The 27248-nt window shown below is 58.3% G+C and overlaps 1 protein-coding gene across 3 annotated transcripts in view; it reads right to left on the reverse strand.

The window, feature by feature from the left end:
- Nucleotides 1-27248, reverse strand: part of LOC118249198 (ankyrin repeat and fibronectin type-III domain-containing protein 1-like) — a 201571-nt gene that overhangs the window by 14417 nt on the left and 159906 nt on the right. For all 3 annotated transcript variants that reach the window (XM_035548925.2, XM_035548926.2, XM_050713784.1), the window contains one exon: nt 18222-18350. In XM_035548925.2, the coding sequence (XP_035404818.1) occupies nt 18222-18350 (129 nt within the window). The remainder of the gene's footprint in view (nt 1-18221; nt 18351-27248) is intronic.

Consider the following 27248-nt stretch of genomic DNA (forward strand, 5'->3'; position numbering starts at 1 on the left):
CACAGAGATGGTAGAAACAGAGGTGACACGGAGAAATTTCTCACTGTTTTCCCTCATCCAATTTGCTTCTAATGAGAAGTAAAGAGACGGAAATTATTCAGAGCTCCGGAGTGAACGTCTATCTATATTAAACCAGCTGCCCCAAAGATAAAAGAGTTCCCGGCCCTGTGGTCATGAGTCATCTGGGCTCAGTGAAATGGTCTTGATTTATCTAGAGCTAAACTTTGTGGTGGAGCAACTGATAGCTGAAAACAACACCCGCAGCCGCCGTGCCCTGAAGGTACGAGCAGCCAACACCAGCTCACCCGGCGGCTGAGCCCGGTCCTGGGGGCACGCGGTGGGAGGACGTCAAGGCCACGGCAATTAGCTCCTCTGCCTTTCTAGTGTCGGTGCAGCTTAGCTCAATTTCTCCCTGCCGCAATCAGTTCTTGTTGCTAATTACCGACCACTGCAGCACCGCAGCAGCGCCTTGCCGGCCCCAGCTTTTCAGCTTCCCGGCTGCAGGACGTGGTGTGGACAGCAGCTCTGCACTGCTCGAAATCCACGTGCAAACCCCACCATCGCAGTGAGCCCACAGCTGGTTCTCCAGCCCTCGCCTGTGTTATGCCTGGAGATGGCTGGGGTGCTGCTAAAAGATACCTCGGGGCTGCCCAGACCCCTCTCGTGGAGCTGTTGTGATGCTTTTTAAAGAGCGTGAGGATGGATGTGCACAAGACAACTTCATTCGATCCTTCTCTTCTTCTGTAATGAACACAGGCAAATTCACTGGGTGGTTTACAACGCTGTGGTTTCTGCATATTCTGGGGTTTTAATGTTTCCAGCGCCGCAGATCTTGGCCCAGTAAACAGTGTTAATAATTGTTGTAATTATATCATTTTAAGTGCATTTTGTTTAAGGGCGTAGGCTCCCCGAGGCTCCAGCAGAGAACCAGTCCATGTCGGACAGGGCTGCCCTGGCCTGCTGCAAGGAGCCCGCCCGCCCCGAGCCGGGGGGCACAGCCAGCTCCATGCACCCCGGGGGGCTGCGCCCGCCCCATCACCACGCTCCTGTCTGGGGGGACAGGCTGCTGTCACCTCTGGGAGCTGCTCCCCGACACTGGCAGCTCGACATCGGCAGCTCAACACAGCAGAGAGAGAAGCTGCAGGGGCTTCGTGCACAAGACTTTTTTTTTTTTTTTTTCCCTTTTGGAGCCCAAAAAACAGAGGCTGAGAGGCATTAATTCTTCATAGGAATGAGCTGGCTTGGAGTGGGGAAGAGCTTAATGGCTTTCAGGTAAAAGAGGGTAGTTTTAGATTAGATATTAGGAATAAATTCTTTACAGTGAAGGTGAGGCACTGGCACAGGCTGCCCAGAGAAGCTGTGGGTGCCCCATCCCTGGCAGTGCCCAAGGCCAGGCTGGATGGGGCTTTGGGCAGCCTGGGCTGGTGGGAGGTGTCCCTGTCCATGGCAGGGATGTTGAAACCAGATGGGCTTTAAGGTCCCTTCCCACCCAAACCATTCTGTGATTCTATGAAGAGAGTAAGGACTGGGTCCTTGCAGGGCTTCTGGTGGCTTTGTGGCATGAACACCCTGGTGCGGACAGCATCCTGGTGTCTCAGCACCAGCTGCCAGGGCTGCCTTCCTGACCCACAGCCCAGTTCAACTCAGGGTTATCCGCTGAAGGAACAGCCAAAGGCCAGGAGGAGCCTGGCATCCAGCTACCAGGGCAAGCCCAACCCAATCTGGGCAACCTCACAGGGCAAACCCAACCCAGTCTGGGCAACCTCACCCCGAGCTGGGAGCTCGCATCAAGGCATCAGCCAGAAAGCTGCCCGTGGACACTGGCGTGCAGACTGCTTCGGAAGTCAGCACAGGGGAATCTTCTCTTTCGAGCACCCTTAGGCTGAGCACGCGACGAGCCCACGCTCAGCCTGGGGGCTTGGTGCATGCGCCCTGCGGGCGGGTGCACGTCGTGGTCACTGCCACTCAGCCGCCCGGTGCTCGCCTGCAGAACCCGCTGCAGCCCTCAGCAAACACACAAGTGCCTTTTGGCTCCTGTGGTCACGAAGCAGAAATGCAGCTTCCAACACAGAGAGGAGTTGCCGATGCACTCGCATTTTCCACTCCTTTCGCCTGAGTATAAGCAATTTTTCAGGGCTGGGGAAATAGAGAATGGATCCAAAGCGGAGCACGAGTAGGGAAGCACTTCCAAATAGTGGGATTTCATAACCCACCAAAAGGCACGCTCAAACCTAGGACAAAATTCTGTGCTTGGCATCCTGGCACAGCAGCACAACTCATGGGAACAGCCTGCACATCAGCCACCCGCATGAGGAGGATTTCCCAAACAGGGACCAGAGAAATTCCTCTGAGCTCCAGCCTTAATGGCAAAGCTGCTCCCCTGGATGTGGCCAGGCAGTCTGCAAGCACTGCTGCTTATCCCGCTGCCCAAACATGTGGATGCACAGAAGGTGTTTGCTGTGCAGGACGCAGCCCAAAGGCATTTAAATATTGTGCAGACGGTGGGTGGTGACCAGGTCGTGCCAAGATGGAGCAAAACCACTGCACAGCGGAGCACCCACAGAGGCTGGGCAGGCTCTTGCAGCCTCTGCACCCCAGTACCTGTGGCTGGCCACAGCCGTGCACCCGCCGGAGCTGGCACATGCCCCAGGCACCGTTTCTGCACCACGGAAGCATCTGCGTGCCTGGAAAATGCACTTGCTTATTGAAACCTGGGTCCAAGGAAAGGCAACAAAACAGGGCTTTGTTTGTTTCCTACAGATTTTCTCTTTTTTCCCACTTGGCAAACCCACTGGGTTTTGTTTTGAATGGAGCCGAAATGAGCATGCCTCTTTTGTTTAGCAATAACAACTAACTTATATAGATCCCACTCCTGCCAGTACATTTTTGTTTGAGCTCCGGAAGCCCAGTGCTATTAGCCCAGTGTCAGGAGAAGAAGTCGCTGCACCGCACGCAGGCTTGGGCACGGTGTCCTGAGCACCAGAGCCTTGCACCTCTGCAGAGGACTCACCGAGGGTGCAGGACAGCATCAGTCATGCCTCGCCGGGCAGACTATCCCCCAAACCAGCAGACTTTTGTGTCTCTTGGGGAACACCTGCACGGGGAGCTGAGCAGCTGCAGCACCTGGCGAGGACACCCTCAGACTTCCTACAGCACACGCACTGATTTGGGGAGAGACGGAGGCTTTAAGAATCTGAGAAAGGTTTGGAGCCAACCAAGTAGATCACTTGCAGAGACCTCCCATAAACACACCATTTCTGCCGTCCGAGCAGCACATTTGCAGGAGGAAGGGAGCAGAGACACTCAAGCAAATTCTGTTGCAACACAATAAAGCTGCTGCTTCTTTTTTGTTTTTTTTAATTTATTTATTTTATTTAAGCATTCAGATTTTTTTTTTTTTTAATGAGCCCAGAAGGAGCGTGTGGCTCAACTCCCATTTAAGTAGGACTGAAATTAGCCTTTCAGTTCCTTGGTCATCCCCGAGAGCCTTCCATCACGATCAGGACTGCTGCCACGTGAGCGCTGCAGGCTCCAGGTGCCATCGCTCTGGCTGTGCCCGTACCCACGTCGCCTCCTGCATTGCTCCTTCCCCACCCGCACACACACGGCACACGCAGCAGCCCCACCGCACTGGGATGCCTCTCGGTGCTCCCGGTCGGGGAAGGTCTGCAGCAGAGGGCTGTAGCTACACAGCTGGCGCCACGCGCACAGCCCGCGAAGCATCAGCCCGGAGCTGCTGTACGGAGCACGGGTGGCACGGGATCCCCTCACGCCCAGAAAAATCTGTGTTTCCGCTTCGGTGCAACTGCATTTCCATGGGGATTGAGCAAAGTGGGTGCGTGCGCTGCAGATCAAGGGTGTTGCTGCCTGTAGGAGCTCAGGAGCTGCTGCCTGGGGCACGGTGTCCCCCTGCCGCCCGTGCTGCCTGTCCCCCCGTGCAGACAGCCCCAGTCCTGTCCCCGCGGCACAGCACGGGCAGGCAGGTCTGCCCGCCACGGTGCTCGGTGCCTCCTGCCTCCCAGCGAGCACAAATACTCCTCGCTGTGCTCCGGCAAAGCCGGCCTCTAATTGCTGCTTGACATTAAGCATCTGAGCAAGGAAGTCTTGGGTAAATGTTCTTGCTATGGGAACACGCAGTGCTGAGTCTCTTTAATTACATTGTTTTTGTTTGGCTTTTTTTATTAGTTGTGCTGTGGCTTCCCCTCCCTGACAGGCCGGAGGAGCGCACGCTAAATATGGCTGGGTTTAGAGTCCGCAGTGAAACCCGAAGCTCGGCACCAGCCTGGCTGGACGCAGGCAGGGTGACGGGGGGATGCATTCCAGCCGCCGCGCACGGCTCCGGCCCTGGCCAGCGCCGCGCTGCCCTCGGCAGGCTGGGGCAGCTCCGGGCTCCAATACTGCCCTGCAAAAACGCGTCCCCCACCTCCCTGCTCTCCCTCGCCCGCTGGATCCTGCCGGGAACACATCGCAGCCACGGCCTGCAAGCCCCCGGCCGTTGCCAGCAGCCCCAGCCCCACTGTGCCCATCACGTCCCTGCAGCGGTGCGGAGCTGGTGCCACACACCTGCTTGCCCCACGGGTTTCCCCAAGGGCAAGTGAGCCCTCTGCCCACCGGCCACGCTGCTTTTCATCTTCCTCTGCCCCCCTTGTTATTTTAAAGGCATTCCAGAGGATGCTGTCAGGCTTGGATGTGGTTTGGTTGGGTTGTTTGTTTTCGTACTGGAGGTTTTATGATCGCGTTGGGAACGAGCCCTAATTGAGCTGCAATTCGAATTGCAGTCCGTGGGTATTTGTTTCATTTTTGGAAGGGCTTAAACTGCAGCACAGCTTAGGCTGGAGAACGCATTTGGTTTTAACTGGAACCTGATGGGGACAGGGCTGAGCAGGATGGGCCTCCCCAAGCCATGACCGACGCACGCCGGGGAACCCCTGCGGCACCAACAGCCCTGCAGCTACCCGAAGCCCGGTCAGTGCCGGGCCAGGAGGCTCACAGCCGCCCTGCAAACCTCGGCACCCTCGTGCCTGCCCAGCTCCCCTGGGCTCGGGGCACCTTGCTGGATGGGGAGCTGCCTCTAGACCTAAGCTGCTTGCAGAGACTGGGCAGCAGAAGCAGGCAGGACCTAAAGGTCAGTGCCCAAACTGCCCTTCATGGGATCTACGTCGGTGTCAACTTCTGCTGACCGTGCCCCACGCCGACTGCCAGAGCTAACGGCTCAGCCCCAGCACCCAAAATGTGCGTGACGCTGCTGGCACACACAAGAAACGGGACCTTTGCAGGTAGGGACAAGAGGACAGGCATATCCCCAGAGTGCAGGGGGACCGGCCAAGCACCTGCCCTGCTCTGCAGCAGCACTTCCTCACCTCTCGCAGGGTGTCCAGATGCTGGAGCAGGACGGCAGCGCTCTGGAAGACGCCCCGACCCACTGGCACCATCCTGGCTAAATCCGACTTCCGCATGTCAGGAGCGGATGAAGAGTGGGGACTCACTGCCTGTTTCAGGAAGAAACCCTATCCCTGCACGGCCTGCCAGGAACAGGCACCGCTCTGTGCCACGGATGCATGTGTGCAAACTCTTCTCGGGGATATCAAATGCAGAAGCTGAGTCATACGATGCCTGGTCTCAAAGAGCACTGAAGGCAAAAAGGGGGGGGAAAAAAATCTCTCTGTGGTGTCACTGGGCCCCAGCTAAGCCCCAATGGGAGCAGCACAGGGGAAGTGCTGGGATGCTGAGATGGGGACGCTTGGCCACACGGCCAGGACCCAGCAGCCCTGCTGGGAGGAACAAGAAGGGAGGTAAGGCCACGCTCAGCCTCGCCTGGTCCCATCCCCATGCTCAGGTCCCAGCACCAATTCTTGGATGGGAGCGGGGCTGGAGGAGCCCCTGGAGGAGCCCCAGCCCGCATGGGGTCAGCACCTTCCCCTGGGCACCGTACCGGTGAGAGATGGGGCTGTGGGACTGGGGTGGTCCACTGTGGGTCACCAGCATGTCCCCACGCCTCAGAGACACTCAGCAGCTGCTTTGTCCTCCTGCAGCGGCAGGCTCTGGTGTGCGCAGGAGGGATGCTCTGCCAGGGTGCCACCCGCACGCCTCCTCCTGGCCCCGCAGCTCCCCGCTCTGCTGGGAGCAGGCTCCCGGGCTGCCCGCTGCCCTGCCACGGGGCACAGCCGCAGGGGCTGAGGCCGACGGACTCATTACAGCAGTGAGAGAGATCAATTTGAACCCAGACCTGTGGAGATGAAAAGCAAATCCTTTAACCTCCTGCGCCACCTTGTGCCACCAGGAAGAATACGCTGGTGAGGTCTGGCTCCCGTCGGAAACCACCTCTGCTCCCAGACCATGAAATTCTAGAAAATTGGCCTAAGGAGGACTTCTGGAGGTCATCTGAGCTCGCTGCCCCACACCTGTGGCTGCTCTCTGTTCCCAGCCGACACATCCAGCTTGAACCTCAAAGCCCCCAAGACGAGCGCCTGCCACCCTGCAATCCCCCTGCTGGGATGTCCCTGCTGGTGGAAGCCCACCTCCAGCCCATCGTACCACCCAAGCCATCCAGCTAGACGGGGACCAAGCTGCTTGAGCGCGCCGAAGCTGCACGATGAAAACCAGCACCACTGGCTGAAGACTTCCAGAGCTGCACCCAAAAGGGTTATAAAAGGCAGGCCACAGACATTGATCTCGGCGGGGAGGAGGAGACGACGGCCAAGACACAATGGAAGAACAGACAAATGCACACACCCGGCTCCAGAGCTGCTGCCCAGCTGGTAAATGTTATTGGAGTCAGAAAACCCCTTTCCCGCTGGAAGGCACCCGGCAGGACCCAGCCAGCAGCACTGGGCACTCTGGCCGCTGCCCACACGATGTCCCTGGCACCGTGACCGAGAGCGGCCACCCCCTTGGGGACGCCCCTGGCCTGCAGGCCAAGCGCTGCCGGTGGCACACCCTCACGCACAGCTCCCTGCCCCTCACGCTCTGGGGTCTGCAACCCTTGCCAGAAATCACCCCACGATGGCACGAGCGGTGCTCGCCGGGGCGGCCTCACCGCTGGGCAGGCGGCCTCCGTTGGAGTGGAGCTTCCCACCTCCTGCCCCACGCCATCCTCCCTCCGGCTGCAGGGAGCTCTGAGATGCTCGAGCTCAGGACAGCAGTGTCTACGGGGGAAGTTTTGAAGCCCCCAGCACGGCAGGTAGCTCTGCTTTCCACCCCGACATAAAAGAACAAAGCCAAACGCCGTAATAATTGCCTCAGGACACACTTATGTCCATGTGTTGCAGTGGATGTGACCAGGACTGCAAAGCACACCCATGGGAGACACAAGGGTTACAAACACCCTTTCCCAAGGTCTCGCAGGGTGCAGGAACACACGGAGATGCTCTCCTTGCATCACGCATTGCCTCAGCTTCTCCTGGCTGCTGGAGTATGGAGGAGGCTGTGCCGAGCAGCCCACGGGCCCAGCTCCCAGCACAGCATCCCGAGGTGCTCGGACGCCCTGCGCCATGCAGCTCCTCCTCCCGACGCTTAAACCCACAGGGGCCCTGCCAGCAGACTGGGCCTCAGCTTCCACCAGTGGAAACAGAGATAAAGACAAGGTCATCTTTTGTGGGATGCTTTGAGACTGTCTGATGAAGATCACCAAACCCTGCTGGGGTTCCTCACAGTCACCGCTTCTCACCCAGACCCACAAGGGCAGGGGCTGCTGCTGGGGATGTGGGGACGCGAGCCCAGCCCCATGCCCACTGCCTGCGGGGTGCTCGGTGCAGCTGGGGGCCTCAGCAGTTCGCCTCTTCCGAGCATGCACGGCCATGCTTTCCAGAGGCTAACAATTTGACCAAATCTGGGTTGATTTCCACCAGGAATGTACCAACCCTGCCAAATTTCAAGTCTCTTTTCCAAAGCATGGAGGCACCAGAAGTCCTTAAACAAAGAGACGGAAAAAAAAATAATATTGGCAAAGCTACCGTTTTTCCCCAACCTTCTGCTGAAACTTGAAAAAAAAAAAAAAAGAAAAAAAAAGGAGAGAGAAAGTTCAGCCTGAGGCAGAGAGTGAGCATGGAAAAATTCAGCCCTAACAGTTAAGGTCTGGCAAAGGTATAAGCAAACAAACTTCCGCTGGAAAGTGTTGAACGGCCTCAACAACAAGCGTCTGCTGACTCTACAGCAAACGTGTCGAGCAAGAGGTGTCCTCCTCGTCCCTTCCCCTGTGCAGCAGCGCACATGAGGATGTCTTGAGCACCACCGCCTGCCTGCCCAGCCTGGCCAACCCCCTGTGCTGTTGGTAATGTTACTGAGAACTGACAACACCGTCCTTCCCCTCCTGGGGATGTCACAAGGGGCCCGAATGGCTCCATGGGCTCCTGGATGGATGTGGCACACGAAAGCCACGGGGCAGGGATGGGAAGAAAGGGTTTTCCTTCCCTGCTCTGCTCTCGGGGCTGATCTCCGAGATCTCCCAAAGCACTTGGGAAATCCCTGCTTACAGTTACACCAAGTAGGAGTTTTGAGCCAGACCTGAATGACTCGGGCTCCTCCATCACCGAGAGGCTGCAAACATCTGGCGGAGTTGGTGGCCCCGTGCCTGGCAGGTGCCGCTGCCTCCGTTCTCCCTCTCGCCACCCCGCTGCAGGGACACTTTGCTCATCCCACCCTGCCTCTCCCGGCTGAGGGCTGCGGGATGTGCCCAGCACCCAACCTGAGGCCAGGAAGCAGTGGTTGCGGCAGCTCGGTCCCTGTGCAGCTCAGGGACGGCTCTGGCTGGCTGCTGGTGTTTCTCCTCCCGGTGAGGAGCAGCAACTTGGGCAGCAGACACCTCCTCCCTGGCACAGCAGGAGGACGAGGTGAGCACACCAGTGGAAGGCAGCCTTGGGTCCGGCATCCTGCTCCAGACCCGCATCGTCAGCGAGGAAATCAGCCAAAGACCAGCCCCAAAAGAACCTCCACATGGGTTCACGTGAAGTTCACGAGGGGAGCTCTGCTCCGCAAACACGGCTGCTTTTCTGCTTGCTGCGAGCCTTTCGGAGTGAGCAGGGCCAGGATGGGTGTCCTTGGCAGCACCAGCCTCCTCCTGCACAAAGAGGCGAGTGCTTTGCGGGGTCACCCACCTCCGTGCTCACGGACCTCCAGGAAGATGCTCGTGGCCGAGGTTCCCTCAGACAGCCCCTCGGACAGCCAGCGAGACACCGGGCGCAGACAGGGAGAGCAGAAGCATTAGCTAAATGTCACGCCGGCTCATCTGCAACCAGCAGCAGCCTCCTCGCTGCCCGGGATTTGGCCGGCGGCTTCACGGGATTTCGCTGCACGGAGAAAGCCGACGTGTGCCCGAACCGCACGCAGCCGCCTGGCGCGGGCACGGGACGGGAATGGTGCTGGGCGCCCCTCAGACCCCTGGTGATCTGCTGTCCAACCGCCGTGCCTCTGCCCAGGGCCACGCTATGACACCGACTGGAGGCAGAGCGGTCCCTCCAGCACCTCCCTGGGCTGTCGCTGCCCTCGAGGCTTTTCCCCTGCACCAGGTGGCACAGAGTGACACCCAGACGTGGCACTCCTCCATGGCTTGCGCCTTCTGATGCAGGCCAGGCCGGCAGAAAGGCTCAAGCCTCCACCATACCATAGTCCGGATAACTATACGGCAGGAGAGAGCACCCTCTGCCTCCAGAGCCTGATGCACAGCGGTATTTCAATCCAAAAGAGGCAACGTTTTAATATTATACCTGCCTGCATCTCCCCAGCCCCAGGAGGAGTCACCTACCCTCTTCCGCTCCTGCCACTGCCTCTGACCAGAGTAACTGCCTCCTCCTCCCCAGGGGAGATGCTGATGGACAAGAACATTGCTCAGGGGAAAAAAAAAAAAAAAAAAGACCTGCTTTTTTCAGCATCTGCTGCCAGGCTTCTGCCATGCAAGACCCAGCATGGAAACCAAAGATCGTCAATGCTCTTTGCAGAAGTGGTTACACAAGTTAAAGGCTCCGGGTTGTGATCCCAAACTTGTAAAGCCTCTGGGGAACCTCCATCTGGAGCTGCCAGCTCCGAGAGCTCCGGGCCAGTCCACAGCTTGTCCCTGGGCTGGGGGAATGGGATTGCCAGCAGAAGACCCCACGTACAGAGCACCCTGATACCACAGCCAGCTCCTTCATCAATAGATCTCCAGGTGCCTGAGAAAAGGGATCATTGGGATCATTGCTGCTGGGCTCCTTTTAAACAGCGAGAAGCCAAGGCACAAAGAGGGGCAGATCTTGCCCTCCGTGGCTCAGCAGGCCAGGAGAATCCAGGTCTCCAAGCCCCAGGCCAGCAGTTCATCCCTGGCCCCCAGCCCAGGCCACTTAGCAAGTGCCAGCACATGATTTCACATTTGCGTTTCTCAGCGCTCAGAAGCAACGGACCGTAAATACAGAGCCCTCCCTGAGCGTAGGCAGCAGAGATTTCCCCCCCAGCTGCTAACTGGTGAGCCCTTACAGACCCTGCTGGGATTCTTCTTGGGTGGGCACCAACCTCTGTCCAAGCATCTGGGGGGCACTCAGGTGAAGCCCTGCACCGTGGGCAGAGCGAAGACCACGTGCAGGTTCTCATGACCACAGCAGCAGACGCTGCCAAGTGCCCATGTCCACTCTGGACAAAGCTAAGCGTGAACCTTGCCTTCCCTAGCCCTGAAACTGGAAATTTTACCAGATCTGCACTATTTTGTGCTGCCCACATGGAAAAACCTCCTTCGCCTTGTCAAACAGCTCTTGGTGGCAGAAAACCTTCATCCCTGTCCGACCTTCCCCATTGAAAGCATGAATAAAAGCAACAGAGGCAAAGTGGGATGGGGAGGGGAACGCTGCATGGAACAGCCGTGGGATGCCCTGGGGTAGGTGGAGGATATTTCTGCAGTAGGGAGAACGGAGATGCCGACAGGGAAGAAAGGAAACTTGAAAGCGAGGAGGGAAGGGGAATGTAACTGCTCCCCCCTGACCTCCAGCAGGCACAGAGCTCGGCAGCTGCGGAGGTCCCTTGGTCTCACAAAGCTCCTTGGAAAAGCAAGTCGGCAGAAGAAAGGTGGGTGAGAGGGATGGGTGTGAAGCAATGGGGACGAGGGAGCATGCAGATGGCAGAAAGACTCAAGCAGAGGTGGGGACAGAGCCCAGCACACCAAAGGGCCTGGTCCTTTGTGTCCTGGTATTCCGGGCTGCCTCCTGCCTCCAGTTTCGCCTCCCCACTGAATGCTGCCCATCTCGCCGGCATCCTGGCCAGCAGGTCCGACACTGAGCTGGCACTGAGACTGGCTCTCCAGGAAGACAAACAAGAGGTTCCTGAAGCTCTGGCAGGCAGAAGGAAACTACCTAAGAGCAGAGAAAATCTGTGCAACAGGGACTGCCACTGTTAAAAGGACAAGGGAGGGTTAGAAGTACTCATTCCCTTGAAACAGCTGGCAGAAAGGACTGGGGAAGCAATGGTCTGCCTTGCAATGTGAGGATGCATGCAACTGGATGACACAAATCCAGGCAACTGGCACCTGGGCATGGCTCCATCAGTGGAGACCCTGCAAGATGAAGAGCATCTTCCACACTCCTTGGCAGAGACCAAAGGCATCTGTCCTGCTTTGCAGATCCAGGCCGGGGGAAATGGCAAATAAATGATGAGAATTAAACAAATCAACTAGCCCAAGGCAAACGGGCTGCTTGACAGAAATCAAAATGCACTGAGGATAATGGATATGCTGCACTGAGAAATAATCTTATCACAGCTTGGAGGTGTCAGCTACCAGCAGAGGGAAGTGCCCAGAACAATGCAGAGACACAATATTTCAAATTTGTCTTTCAAATAAATGACATTTCCTCCCTGTGCTCTCAACGAGGCAGGGATCTGGCTGAGGGCTCTGGTCCCAGACAGGGAGAACCTGGACATCGGTCTTTGAAAATTTTTCTCTGTCACTTTCCCAGAGGGTTCAATTTTTCCCACCGAAGCCATGTGAGAGAAACAAATGCAAGCTCATTTCCCCTGACTGCAGACAACTGGGACAAGCTGCTTCCTTGGTGAGTCCTGGCACGAGCTGGGGCCTCGGCCAATGCCACCAGCACGGGGGGCAGCAGGGAAGGCAGCGGGCGACAACGCTGCTCGCAGGGAGGATCCAGCCCCTGGTCTTCTCCTGGTCCGGAGCTGCCCAGCCCCACTGTGCCCAGCAGCCAAGCTCCTTTCCCTGCTGCCCTGGCTCCTCTGCCCCTGCCAACGCACTGCGGGCTGGGGACCGGTGGCAGCAGCGGCACCGGTGCCACCGCAGGAGGCAGTCAGGCTCAAGCCTCTGTCTGTCTGTAGGTGACTCGCAGACAGCAAGGATAAAAAAGGATTTTATGTAAATACGTTATTCCTTTCAAATGTTTTCCTACAGGTAACCCCAGCATTCAGGGAGCTATTCTGAAGGCTCGCTTGTCCTGTCAGCGAGTCCCTCAGACACCAGTGAGCCCCGTCCCCAGCCCCTGGGAGACAAACCCCTGCCTCCCCATGCCCACAGGCACACAGACCGCAGCCATCCCCACGGTGCCAGGACAAACCTGGGCTCTCAAACCACATCCCCCTGCGCCCCGCGCTCCCTGCCCAGCATCCCCCTCACCCACAGAGGTGTCCTGGGCACTGAGCGCAGCGGCTGAGCCCCTCCTGCCTCTCTGCCAGGAGTCCCCACAGACGGGGGACCTCGCTGGCTGGGTGCATCTCCTCTCAACCACACTCAGCGCACATCTACTGGTGTCTCGGTGGCCTGACGTGGAGCTGCTGCAGCAGCAAGCATGGTTGTGCACAGCCGAGGGGGACCGAAGCCCCCGGGCAGGGCCCTGCCATCCGCGGGCGGGCTGGCTGCGAGAGCTGCCACGTGCTTGAGCTGACCACGAGCGTGGTGCCCAAGCCCGTTTCCACACGGCTAATTCAATAAGTCCCAGCTAGCATTACTTCATACGGCAGAGAGGCTCCACAGCTATTAGGGGAATTGGGAACGGGGGGGGGTGGGTGTGTGAGGTGGGGGGGAGGAGCTGAAATGGAGAAGGGAGGGAGACAGGGAGGGTGGAGAGGGGGAAGCTAAGACAAGCAGCAGAACAAAACATCCCATAAATCATGAGGAGCTGCTGAAATACCAGAACAAATGACCCCATAGCTTGGCCATTGTTCCTGAGCGATGGCTTAAAGCGCTCCCAGTCAGACAAAGCGCCTCTCCTTTCATTTCAGCGCCGCGCCAGCCTGTCCAGGACCTGTGCTCAGCACAACCGAGCCGGGAGCCAGGACGGATGGACAGACAGGCCCAGTGGGATGGGGGGGTGAACCCCCTGGAGGGTTGCATGCCCGTGCCACCAGCGGGTACCCACATCTCTCCGCTTGCCAAGAGCATCTCTTGGCTCCCAGGGCTCCCACGTGCCCACACACCGCCCAGGCTCCGATGTGTTTTGCTGAACACATCAGGGGCTGCTGTTCTGCCTTGTTGCTCCTTGCTCAGGCTAGGACCCACTTGGTTGGGAAGAGAAGCGGATCCACATCTTCTCTTGGATGTGCAGTGTAAGTCAGGAGTAGGACCCCACGGGTCAGGCTGTGTTACCCAGAGCAGCATGGAGCCCTTCACGGTGCTGTTCCTCCCTGGTTCCCCAAAACTTGCTGACAATTCACTTGGTGCTTGGCAAAGAGACAACCAGCCAGCAAAGAGCTGCATCAGGAAAGTCCTGAGTGCCCACGGACTGTCAGGTTGGAAACAGCACGAGGCAGCCGCATCTCTCCAGTCCGCTGGCACGGGAGCAGCCAGACCCGCAGCAGCTCGGGGCTCTGCAGCCCGCGGGATGGTGGCACTGCGGTGTCAGGAGGTGAGCAGCCCGTGGGCACGGGGCACCCACGCTGCCTGCCCACGCCAGTGGGCAGCACCCACGGCAGGATCACCTCCCTGGCTCAAAGGGGGCAATACTGCAGTACGAAATTCCGAATAACTTCCATGAAAGCATTTCCATGAAACACCTTTTGCTTTAGAACTAAACCCGCAACGCGGAGCAGCGTTAACAGCAGGGCGAGACCAGCAGTGACATGCCAGGTCCCTGCTCAGACCCACGCTGCCGCCAGGCTTCTGCGCTTCCCTCTCCTTGGCAGAGGGGAAGCGAGGGACTCGCTCAGCACCTTGCCAGGGGCTGAGCAGCAAAAACAAGGGGCTGGCTGCCTCCCGCACGTCTGACCACCAGACGACGGGCTCCTGCCAGCTCTGCTCCGGCAGCCTGCGGTGGGCAGCCAAGGAGCAGAACCGAGATAACGGACGGGGAAAGGAGGAATGCGCTGCATTTTTTCCTGAACCGCCGGGGGAATAGCGTGCTCCGAGCACAGATCGCAGGGAGGCTGCCCAGCACGAAGCACATGGAACGGGGGGGCAGATAGAAACAGCGAGGAGGAAACAGAGTGGGAAAAACAGGTGAGACAACAAGAGGCGAGTATGGGAAAATAAATAGGGCAGCACGAAGGTAAGCAGAGGAGTGGATGGAAGAGGGAACACCAGAATGAGAGGTAGGAAAGGAAAAGAAGGACACAAATGGATGCCAGGAGGACAAACTGCTGCTGAGTGCCAGAGCTGGAAGGGCATGGGGGGGCCAGAAGATCCCAGGCTCCACATGCGCAGGAGTGGATGCGAACAGCTGGTCACAGCCTTCCTATGTGATTAAGGCTCACTTAAGAGGAGAGAGAAACGTGGATCATTTCCTAGGTGGCACACACAGGAGAAGAGGCTCTCCCTTCACCTCCGTTTACCCTAACAGGGAAAAAAGGATTGCTCGCGTTTCTCAGAGGGCTCTGCAGAGACACCGAGAAGTCTCCACAGGAGCTGCCAGGTTTCTGATTCTTAACTCCAACGGCAGAAGGTGTTGAGCTGTAAATAAAGACTACTTTTGTCTCTCATGCCTTCGTGTTATTTAGGGTTTGGAGCTAGATCAGTATCACAGACAAACAGAAAGCAGAACAGCAACAAATCAGACCAAGAATCCTTCCCTTCCTCCATTGCCAGTTTTTGCCTCATTTGGAGCTCGCGCCGCTTCAGACATCCACGAGCCATGGTGTGTGCTGTCCAGCACAGGGGATGAGAAAGGAGTCAGCAAAAACCACCCCAATAAACACAGACACGAGCAGCCTCCAGGCCTGTCCCCTGAGTGCACAGGCTTCACGCCGCGCTGCTCCTGCTGATGCACCGGCGTGGGGCTGCTGCAGCGTGAGCGAGCAGCGCCCTGCGGGGCCACAGCACGCTCGCCGGCCCTAACAGTGGGGACTTTGTGGCCCTGGCTTTAAAAAAAATACCCTAAAAAGTCTAATAATGAAGTATTTGCTTCAGTAAACAACATATGAATGAAATAAGTGTTTCCTCAATAAGTCTCTTTTTCCCTGCCTTCTCTCCCTCCCCCCCAGCAATTTTTTTTAATAAGTGGAACTAACGAGACTGCCCTCGGTTGCTGCTGAGCTCAGGACAAGACTGTGCTCCTCTCGCCTGGTATAGCACTGGAACGTGTGTCGGGCTAATAAAGCGTGCGTTGTGCCTGGCAGAAACGTGACCCGTGAGCACGGCTCGCCTGGTGGACGGCGGAGATGCTCAGGTGGGTGCTGGGACCGTGAGACCTGCGCCTGGGAGCATCCACACACGTATGGGTGAGCAGAGTGGGCTGGCCAGCACATCAGCCACCGTGACAGCAAATAGCTGCACTTCCCAGCCCAGATTGCTGCCAGCACCCAGGGGCCCTGCCAGGCAGGGGCAGGGAGGGACAGGGAGAAGGGAAAGGGGAGGCTCACGGATCTGCCGTCCCCATCTTGACGGCACTGCTCCGGGCAGGGGACATGGTGTCAGGCAGGCACGGTGACACTGTACAGCTCCTCCTCTTTGTCCTTGGCTTCATCCAGCCCACCTGAGCACCTACTGGGATTGCTGAGTCCCCCTACTGGGACTCAGCTTGCCCTGCGTGGGGATGCCAGGTAAGGATGCTTTCTGCTGTGGCAGAGGAATGAGGAGTCGGACTGACAGTGTTTTGGCAGGAGTATCAGGTAGAAAACACTAATCCCTCCCCCAGACTGACAGCCAGCTTTTCAAAGCAATGGGTGCTGATGATTTAGTTCTTTTAAACTCTGTGTCTGCCTTGCAATGCAGTCAGAGTGGCAACAGGTGGTGGCAGGTCTGTGAGGCCTTCCTTGTCTTCAGGCCTTGGGCTTAGATGGGCATGATTCTCAAAAGCTGCTGATTTGGGAAACCATATTTCACTGCCTTTCCATCCCCCTCCTACCTGCATGGGGTGAGCAAGGTCTCCGTCACCCCCAGCACAGACATTCCCCCTCTGCACAGAGGCAGGTAAAATGGCACAGCCGGTAACCTTGGGTGAAGTTTAAATCCGTGTAGCTGTGATGCTTGCAGGTGTTTGCTCTGGAAGCCCGATTAGGCACCAGCAGGTCTGCCATGGCACGGGCCACGCTCTCTGCTAACCACAGGTGCCCCCTTTGTAGGACACGGCTGTGGAGGACGCTGACCCTGCATGGGAAAGCAAGTGTGCGTGTGGGACCGGGCACGCACCTCCTGCACACGTGCCCCGTGCAAGCTCAGAGACCGGCAGCATGCCCGTCCTGCTGCTGGCAGCACTCTGTGTCCCGTGCAGGTGCCCCAGGCTGCTCCTTGGAAATTCGGCTATGTGAGTTTCAAAACAGAGTAAATTCCTGCACTGCTCCTGGGTCTTCTGCTTAGGCACGGCAATGGGGAAAGCCTTGGCAGCTGAGCTGAGCACACTGAGCTGGCCAGGGAGCGAGCGGTGGATGGGCTCCTCTCCCCACTGCCACCAGCCTGGCTCCTCATCACTGCAGTCCCGCCGGGGCCACCCCCTCCACTCTGCCCCGCAACACGTCCAAAATCTCCTAAGGACCAGCAGCTGACAAGTCAAACGCAAATCATCCCCACCAAGAGATCATTTGCAGGCTAGCTTACAAAGTCCCCGTAAACCAGCATCGTTTACCAGTGGTGCGCTGTCACTGCCCTACAAGGTGCTGTGCAGACTGACACGACACAGACAGGCTCCCCGAGGAAAATGCTGTAGAGCAAGCAGAAATATACCTCGACACAGCGGGGCTAAAGTGGGATCCAGGGGGTTAAAAGAGGCACTAAAAGGGAGAAAAGAGACTTACTGACTGCTCTATGATGAATAAAGAGAAACGCTGTTGGTTTTTAATGAGCTCTTTGCTTGTTTTCCTGTTTGATAGATTATAAATTCACATATTTGTCTATTTGGAAGATTCAAAGTGACTGAAGAACAGCTTTTCTGATGACATCGTTTCAGCAAAGGAAAGTTGCGCAGCTGGTGAAGAAAGCAATCTGTCACCAAATAGCTTAAATTCTTTGTCTGGCCTCATTAATACCTATTTAGCTTTGATGCCTAACAAACCTCACAGATAGAGGAAGCCTTTGAGAAGGCCTCCACAGCCTCACACATAAGTGTTAGAACATACAATAAATGCCAGAAAGTTCTCCAAAAAAAGCAAGGAAAATGAAAACCAAACTCGACATTCTTGCAATTTCTAAGCATTTCTTTTTCTCTTTCTTCTTCTTTTTTTTTTTTTTTTTTAAAGCCTTACCCTCCTTTATCCATCTAAGGAAGCAGAGAGCAATGCAATTTCCAGTTCTTTTAAATATCCTTAGCAGGTCACCTCCAGCACTGGAAGGATTGTGGGCTGTGATCTGGTTCCAAGGCTGTTGCATCAGAGCTTAGAAACCCGGGATAAATCCCTCCCTGCTCAAGCCAGGGCTGCAGCCTGAGCCCCGAGCTGAGCGGGGGCCCCGCAGGGCGACAGAGAGCGGGGCGGATGGGACCGGGAGCAGCGCTGCCCCGGGCTGGGCTGTGGGATGATGATGGCCCTGAGAGCACCCAGCACCCACGGGCTGGGTGCTCACCACCAGGCTCTCCCCCAGACTGCAGTGCCCCGGCACAGCGGGCTCACGGCCGCTTCCCTGCAAGCCCCAAGGGATGCTCTGCCGGGGGCGGGGGGGGCTCCTTTCGCCCCACAGCAGAGGAGCCCGTTTGGGGCTGCCTGCTGCTCCCAGCACTGGGGTGAGGGGGATTTATGGCTCGGTGCCCTGGGGGAGCTTTTGTAGCAGTTTGGATGGGTGTTGTCCCCGTTCCGTGTTGCCCGGACAGGGGCAGAGTGTCAGTGGTAGGAACAGGGGACAGGAGGGGGACTGGAGAGGCAGGGGCTCCTTGCCCCCAGCCCTGTCCTGCAGCTCTTACCATTCAATGCTCAGAGACCTGGGCCGGAAGGCAGACAGCTCGGCTGAGGCATACTCAGCTTTCCTTCTCTTCTCCTGCTTCTGCTTAACTGACAAGCGGTGGGCAAACCTAGAGAGGCTGCTTTCCGACCTGGGGAAGGGGAGAGGAAAGGCGTTAATGTCACTGCAGCACCCTGGCTCCCAGAGGCAGGGTGATGGCACGGAGCCACCCGATGCTGGGGGCTGCGAGGGGCACAGGGGGCTCTGGGAGGGTCAGCAGCACCGGGACGGGGCAGCACAAGCCTGGGGGAAGCAGCGGGGTGTCAGCAGGCTTCACACTGGTTTGGCTGGCCAGGACCCACGCCTGCAGTGGGTAAAACCAGCCTTGCAGCGGGTGAGTTCCCTGCGGAGAGCTGAGCGGGGCCGGCAGGCGTTTGTCAGCACCGGGCCCTGCTCCCGGCGGCAGCCAGAACACCTCTCCGGGTTACCGCTTCTGCTCGACTGCCAGCCGGCGACAGCAGAAGCTGCAGAAACACGGGCTGCTTCTGCTTCTCGCGGCACGAGGGGCCAGGAGGATGGCGGAGCGTCGGGCGAGGGAAGCGAAGCGGGGAGGACGGATGGGCTGCCACCAGCCCCGGCCCTGCTGCACGTGCCCGCAGCCCGGGGGGGCTCCGGCACCGTCCCTGCCAGAAGCACAGCCCCTGCCGAGCCCCCCCTGCCCGGCACGGCCAGGGCGAGGAAAATGCCTCTCCCCCTCTGCGGTGGGGAGAGGACATCGCCCACCGCTGCCCGGCACCGCCGACCACCGCGCGCCGTCAGAGCCGGTGCTTCTGTTCCCTGGAGTCCCGACCGGCTTCAGCCGAACAAAATACCTCTTAAAACACAATAAAATGAAAAGAAGGTATTTCTCAGAAATGAGAGCTCCCCGCCTTTCCTTACAGTAATTAAATAAGCCATGAGCAGCTAACAGTTTTTTTGTTTGTTTTTTTTTTTTCCTGATACATTTTAAACACGGACATCTTCAATTCATTAACTCTGGTTATTGATTTATTTTTCAGCTTATGAACTGCTGTTGCTCAGGACGGGGTGGAGACAGCTTTCTGGAGAAGGCACTTGTCTCCACCATCATGACCAGGAAGGAGCTGGTCAGACCTTCCACGGTCATTCTTTACATTCTTGAGAAGAAACGCTACTTTGATGGAAAGGTTTGCCTTTAAAGAAACTCCACGAGAAACCCAAACCCCAGCTTTCCCCCTCGGAGCACTGGAGAAAAAGGCGTTGGAAGAGGAGCAGCTCAGGCAACCCGGGGAAGCCCATGGAGCAGAGCCTGCCACACACACCCCATCCCTGCCGCCTCGCCTCTCCTTTCAGCCCGTGTCAAAGTGCAGCTGAGATGAGAAGTGCAGCTTCGCTCCTCTCGAGATGGTCTGTGGGCTTTGGGAACTGCCTGGGAAACATGTTCCTGTTGGCTCTGCTTGCCCCATCCCCACCACTCCTTGCCCAGCCGTCCCAGCCCTCCCTCCTGATCTAGGTGCCCACAGCTCGTCCCCATGCCGGGATAAGGGGTCAGGTGCGGCTCGGCAAATCCCAAACCGATGGATGTCAGCAGCCACCAGCCACATGGAGCAAGCTCCTCATCCTACCTCCTCCCTTCAGCCTGGTGGTGTGGGTGAGGAGGGTGTGCGTGGGCATGGGGAGACCCGGAGAGGTGCTGGGAGGGCTCCAAGCAGCTGGACCCAAAAGCTACGGCAGAGCCTTTGTTTCCTTTCCCAACCAGAAAGCCCCAGGCACATTACAGTATCATCTGGCTATTTATACGGTGCTGCTTTACATAAACTGCGCTGCAGAAGAGGGAATGAATCATACCTGCTCTACCCGGGCTGCACGAACACCAGCACAGCCGCAGCCGGCCCCGCTCTGCCCGCTCCCCTGGCCCCGCTGCAGCCAGCCCCGTCCTCGGGGCCACGTGTGGGTCTGCGCCGAGCCCCTCTTTGGGGACACTCCCAGGGATGCTCCCAGGTCCTTGCATCGTGCCTGGGGTCCGTGGCTGATGCCTGCAGCAGGGTGAGCCTCTAGCACCACGGGGATGCTGCGGTCACTACGCTTTCATTTCCCAGGTGTTCCCCAAACGCTCCTGGATGCCTCTGTCCCTTGATCGGCCTTAGAGCCCTTAGGGTAAGGACAGGGAAACTGAGGCACAGAGCGGCCGTTTGAGCAAGGCAGGTTTGCCTGTGGCTGCCAGCATCCGTCCTCTTGCGCGCTTCACTGGCCAGCAGGATTTTCGCGCCTTCTCCCACGGCACCCGCACGCCCAGCGCCCTGCCCATCACACCAGCACCCGACGGGGCTCCCAGGGGTCCCAGACGCCGCCCAGGAGCCGAGGGGATGAGCAGCAAAAGCCATCAATTGAAACACCAACCGCAGCGATGGGGAGAACCGTCTCCTGACAACCAGAGAAGGTTGTTCAGCTACTGTGCTGTATCATAAATCACACCTCTCTGACTTGCCATCTGTCAGCCAGATTACACATGTTCAGAGTCCCATGTCAGCGTTTAAGTCAGAACACAGCATCTTTTCCCCAGAAATAACTACCGGCCCTGGAGACTCCTGCAGCAATACCCGTGGAGTACCACGACTCGTCCCTTCCCTCACAGCAGCAGCTCAGCAGAGCAGAACTGGCAGCGACGGCGCTGGGGACACGGGGCCGTTGCTGCCTGCAGGGCGGGGGAATGCAAAGACCGCGCGCAACTTCTACCCCATAAAACCACAGCTTTGTGCCCACGAGGGGCCGGCAGGACCTGCACAGCGAACGGCCCCCTGGCACCAGCCCCGGCCACGGCCAGGCCCAGATGCTGGGGCTGAAGGCAGAGGGGCCCCGCAGCGCCTGGCTGGGCGCAGGGGCTCCCCGGGAGCTCCAGCAGCACGAGCCTGGGGGGCTCAGCATGGTGCTCTGACCTTCCTGCCTGCACAGCCCGACCCCACAAAGGGAGAGGCTCTGGCTCAGCACTTGTGCCATTGATGCCCAGCCTTCCACAAAGGCTTTTTTTGGGGTCTGACCCCTGCACAGCTGCCTGCCAAAGCCCCAGCTCGCTGCAGCAGTGCGAGCAGAGCAGGCAGAGCGGGCTGGCAGCCTCGCCGAGGTGTCACGAGACGCAGCGTCCCCACGCAGAAACCTGCGCAGCTGCCCTTTCAGATGGGGACAAGAGTCTGAAGTGCTGCCCTCCGCCCCCTCGCTGGCCGGGCAGGCAGATGAGCAGTGACATTTCACAAAGCCGAATTAGTACAGAAACACCCAGGGCTTGCTTCATCCTTCTGGCTTCACCAGCTGTGCCTAGGTGTGGATCTGACCAGGGGTTTGCAATGCCTCAGCACTGCCTCCCCCCGTGCCACACCACGACGGGGAAGTGATGACAAGCGCGAAATAAATCAAAGAGCCAGGCAGCCCCGTGCCCTTCGGCTCCAGTGTCCCACCTGCCACACGCCTGCCCTGAAGCTGTCCCTGTCCCCGACAGCACCCAGCCATCGAGGTGAGGTGACGGCAGTGGCACCTGCACCCGCCGGGAGCAGCCGTCAGCAGTGGCCCCAGCAGCACTCCTGTGCCACCAGCACGGCCAGCCCGGCCCGAGCCCCCTGCCAGCACCCCGGCACGAGGGCTCGAGGCAGCCACGCACCAGCGAGGGAGACATCTTAGCCCAGACAAGAATAACTCCCACTTGTTGCACTCGCTAGCCTGCGACTCGGGAGCTAGCATGTGCTTGTACGTCGCTGCAAATTAATCCAGCTCCTGCAAGGCAGCTGACATCCTCCTGAATGGGCACGGGCAAGCCAAAGTCCCAGGACGAGGCACGCGGTGGCTGTCGGCAGCCCTGGCACTTCGCAGCACACAACCAAGCAGCGTTTTCAGCTGTTCCTCCCTTTGGGAACAGTGACTGCAAAACCAGCTTTTGAGCCGGGCTCGTGCCCGCAGGCACCCCCTGGCCCGACCGCAGCGGGTGTTGAGGCTGGGAAGGGGCATCCCCGGGGTGGGAGCAGGAACAGCTCCTGCGCTCCTCGCAGCTGGGCAGTTTGGCTCCTGGAAGTGTTTTATTTGCACAGATGCAGCCAGAATAAAAGAGGGGAAAAACAACTAAAGCCGGAAGGTGCCTCCTGAGCAGGCAAAAGCTTTCGGGGAGAGAGCAGCTTCGGAGAGGGAACGTGCACAGACACACGGCCGCACACATGCAGCCACCCCCCAGCAAGTGCCCAACACGAACGCCACACGGCAGACCCCGCTCCCTGCCCACCGCCACGCACCTGCCTGCATGCCCTTGGGACGGCTCTGGCCACGAGCACGTCCCCAGAGCAGCAGCTGGGGACAGGACCCCAGTGAGCTGGGCACTGGTGTGCCGTGCCGTGCCGTGCCGTGCCAGGACGGATGCCCGGGAGCCGCGCGGCGATGCTCACTCACCTGTACAGCCTCTGCTCCCTTCCCTTTGGGCTCCGCAGGTCACCCACGGCCAGAGCAGCAGCTCAGCCAAGAGCGTCTCTTCGGCAGCGTCCCTGTCCCCTTGACGCACACAGCCGCACGCAGGCTCCCATCCCGGCCGGGAGCACAGCCCTGCCGCGCCGCCCTGCTCCCACCCGCACTGCCCGAGCTCCTCAGCCACCACCTCTGCCTCCCTCACCCATCACCTCAGGTTTCTCGCTTGGTCTGTGCTTGGCTCTTTTTTTTTTTCTTTTTTTTTTTTTTTCCTCCCAATCTTGTTTCTATAGAAACGAGATTAGCAGAGGGGGAAATAAAACAGCCCCATGTGACTCAGATTCCGACACTGAAGAATCTCCCGGTCGCGCTCGCCGGTGCTTTACATAACAAGGAGTCTGCGCGGGCTCCAGAGGGGACCTGGTGCAGCACAGGGGGACCGCCGGGCAGATGGCAGCAATGCCACCGGCTCAGCCCCGGGGCCACCGAGACCCCACCGCTGGCTTTGGGCTCCCTTCATCACACCCAACACAGCAACGTGCCACCAAGCCCGCTCATGTCCCCAGAGGACACTGAGCCTCCGCCACAGCCCCGCTTTGTGGTCCATTTCTATCAGGTGTAGAAGGGGAGAACACAGAGTGCCACTGAACGCTGACCCAGCTCTCACCAAAACTTCTGGGGTACCCAAGTGAGGCTTGAGGGAGGGTGCCCCAAGAGCCCTGATGCTGACGCACTGTCCTGCCCATGCCCTTGTGGCTCGGGATGTTGGTTTTGGTCAGTGAACTCCAGTCGTGGTGGCCTGGCCAGTGAAAACACGGAGAACCTGCAGTCAGCTGCAGCCAGCCCTGTACTCCACTGTCCTCATGCTCCTTCTTAAGCTCCTGACTTAGCCACGTCCAGGCTCATGGCACACGAGCCACGGACTGAGCTCTGCCATTGCAGTTTTGGGAGACAGGCACACGGGAGCTGCCCTGGAGGCCCAGGACCCTGCCCACAGGGACTTCCCCAGCCTCAGCGGTGCTGCACACGCCTGTGAGCACTGGGTGGAAGCGCTGGGGACGCCGCGCCTCTCGGTGTGCTCCTTCACCTCGGGGACAGATCCCACTGCACAGGGCCGGCGGTTCCTGCCAAGGTGACGCGCTCAGGGCTTCTGCTGCGGAGCCCCAGCCCTGCCAGGCTTGCGCTCCCTCCCTTGCCGAGGGGCAGCAGCCAGCACCCCGTGGGCTTCGGCTCCTTGGCCAGGGGATGCAGCAGCCACGCCGCCAGGCCGGAGCACTGGCTCCACACCTGTGCAGGGCGAGGAACTCAGCAGCAGCTTCTCCTAGTCCCCAGGTTCCCCTCGGTACTTCAGTGCCCCGCTTCTCGCGCTGACTCAGCCGTGATTACCGCGTGAGAGCTGATGACACCAGAGCCCCGGGGCCTGCCCGCGGGCTAACGCAGCAGGAATCTCTCCCCCTGGAGAGCGGCGGTGCTGAGCGGCGCATCGCCCCGACAGGCGCTTGTTTGCCAGCAGTGAGCCCAGGACAGATGAGACAGCGCGACGGAGCAGCTGCTGGCAGCCACGGCTTGAGCAAGTGACGGGTTCAGGCGTGCCCGACCGGCCAAACTTTTCCATGCGTTACAGCCACGGGCTTGTCAGAGCCACGGGCTCTGTCAGAGGCAGCCATGCGGCTCTGAGCTGAGCAGGGGCTGCCGCGGGGGTTCCTAGGCCTGGAGGGGGAGACGGCGGGGATGCCACAGTGGGGAGAGACGTGCAGAGGCAGCAGCTGGTAAAGGAAGGAGCTACAGGTCTTGACAAGAGGGAGCAAAGAGAGATCTGAGCCAGCCCAAGGACGCAGTGCTCGGGACAAGCGGCTGTGTTGGGAGCCCCCGAAGCACTCCTTCACCAGCTGCCTGGTGAAGGCCCGGGGCAGAGCACGCCTGGACGGCTGCTGACATTCAGCACACGTTGGGAGCATCAACAGCGCTTAAACATCGTGAGTCCACAAGCACGATGGATGGAGGCAGGCAGACTGAGGCCAGGCTGCTTCCCCAGGAAGGGCAAAGCCAGACGAGGCCCTGCACAAGATCCTCTGTCTGAGGTATGCTAACGGGGCCCCAAAAACTTCCGCCAGCAAAACAGCTTTGATACACATAGCTAATTATAGCTGGCATTATCAGGATGCATTACAATTAGCAAGTCAGTGGATATTTTCTATTTTTGATCCGTCACGCAAGGCGGGTAGGTAGCCCCGAGGATGAAAGGAGAAGGGAAGCAGGGGGAAGAAGGACGGAGATGCCTTACGTGTGTGTTTAAATAAGCAGCGCAGCTGTTTCTGAGCGCTGTGGAAAACCAGGTTGTAGATGGAGGGTATTTATAAAGCAGGCCAGGAAAGCAACTCGACACATCCTTCCAGCGCAGCCCCTGTAAGCATCCCTGGCAGCCCCGCTGCCCACTCGCTGCCACCCCAGCGGCCGGGTCTCAGCACCTTTCGGGTGCAACCCGAGGTCCCCCTGACCCCACGGTGTAGCCTCGGGATGGTTTCTCGGGCTGGCTCTGCTGTGCCATTTAGAGGCTGGATTAAAGCAGCAGCCAGGAAGAAATCCAACCTCCCATCCTACTCTCACAAAGCCTGTCCTTGGCCTCTGCAACATCCAGTACCAGGCCAGTTGCTTCGAGACTGCAGAGCAAATGAAAGAAATAATAATTCCTGGAACTGGATGACGTTTTAAAAACTTTTTCTTGTTTTCTTTGAAAAATGGAGTTTTGTTAAACTTACAGCTTTTGCTACATAGAATTTGATGCAAATCCAAGCAGAAGGAACCGCCTGATGAGTCCTAAATTAAAATGTTCCTTTGTTTTGGCTTTGAAACATCGCATTTTAATACCAATCCACACTCAGAATGGAAGGTAAATTTGCATGTCATTCCCCTAAAAATTCCTTGCCAAAGCAATGATTTCATTCATTTGCATTTCTCTGACAATGACAGCTCTCCCCTCTGACCAGCAGCTGTCCGCTCGCAGGGACAGCGATGCTGGGCACGCACGCCCGCAGCCTGGCGCACCCGGCTGCACCGTGCCTGGGGCACGCGTGCTCCTCGTGCGGAGCCACCCGCGTGCCACCAGTCCCGCATCGTGCTCTGGGGTGACTTTATCAACGCTTCCCCTGCTCCTCTTCCTGCCCGTGGGGAAAGCTTGGACACACACGCTCATTCATGGCACACATTCAGACTGCCATGGCTAGTACAGAGAGCCTCAAAATCCAACTTGTTTTTGTGTGTGGGCTTTCTTCAGCCAGTCTTGGTGCTCAATATAAAATAAAATGAGCAGAAACTGTTTTTCTTGGGGAAAATCCTTGCCATTTTGCTTATTTTAAAGGACTCTACCGTGGCGTGCTCCTCCCCGAGCAGGAGGACAGAGCTTGGGCTCTTCCAAACCGCCTGCGTAAGCCTGCTCGAATGTGCTTCGGTCACCACAGAGGGACGGACAGAGGAACGTGCGGGTTTCCCTTCTTGCCAGAGGCCAGGAGTGTGCCACACACATCTCTGGCAGCTAGTTTTCAAAATTTTCCCTTTAGCAATTAAGGCTTTTATCTTAATTAATGAGATACCAATGGCCTGGGAAAATCAAGAAAGAACAGAAGAGAAAAACTCGACGACTCCCTTTCCTTGCACGCAATCTGCACAGGCACATGATGAGGTTCCTGAGGGAGCTCAGCCCTCCCGAGGCATTTCCTCCCCACAAAACCTTGGTGGCATCTAAGGCATCTTGGGGTGCCCTCGAGATAAAACATTTCCCGAGCCAGCTGGAGCACATCTCCCTGCTCGGGGAGTGTAGAAGAGGAGAAGCCCTGGCAGGGCAGGAGCAGTGCTGCTGGCACTTTGGGCTGGCACCGAGGGTGGTGCTCTGCCACAGCCCAGCTCCTCGGGCTCCCGTGCTGCTCTGCCGAGCCCACGCACAGCTCCAGCATCCCCACCCTGCCCGGCAGACCTCAGCCTGCTCCCCTCTGTGGGGGACAGACTGCCCTGGGGGGACCTGCTATTGTTTAGTCTAAAGGCGGCACTCACGCTGGAGCCAACCCTTGTTTTAAATGGCCCTGCATCCAATGCTCCGCGCAGGAATGGAAAAGCTTGTTATTCTGGGCTTCCCGTCCACCAGGGTTTTCCAAGTGCAGGAGAGGAGTGATGTGGTTAACGCGAGCTGGCCGCAGGGCCTCCACGGTTTTCCTTTTTGGATGGGCATCAACCTCTGGTGGACCACACTGCCTGATGCCATCGGCCACCGTCCGGTGGGTGGGCAGGTGCCAGGAGCTGCACGGGCACGTGGGCGCACTGGTGCACATAGGTGTGCTGGTGCACGTGGGCGTGCTGGTGCACGTAGGTGTACTGGGGCACGTGGGCACGCTGGTGCACATGGCTGCACTCGTGCACATAGGTGTGCTGGTGCGTGCGGGCATGCTCATGCAGGATGCCGTGGGGAGGGCCAAGCAGCATGGTGGAGTTGGGGGGCTGCTCTCTGCACCTCGTCTCCTGCAGAAGGTGAGCAGTCACCAGGGCCACCAGTTGGGCCCACCCCATGGATCCCAATCCCAGGATGGGCAGTGGGAGGGTG

Source organism: Cygnus atratus, chromosome 15 (genome assembly GCF_013377495.2).
Source record: "Cygnus atratus isolate AKBS03 ecotype Queensland, Australia chromosome 15, CAtr_DNAZoo_HiC_assembly, whole genome shotgun sequence".
In the NCBI taxonomy this organism is placed as follows: Eukaryota; Metazoa; Chordata; class Aves; order Anseriformes; family Anatidae; genus Cygnus; species Cygnus atratus.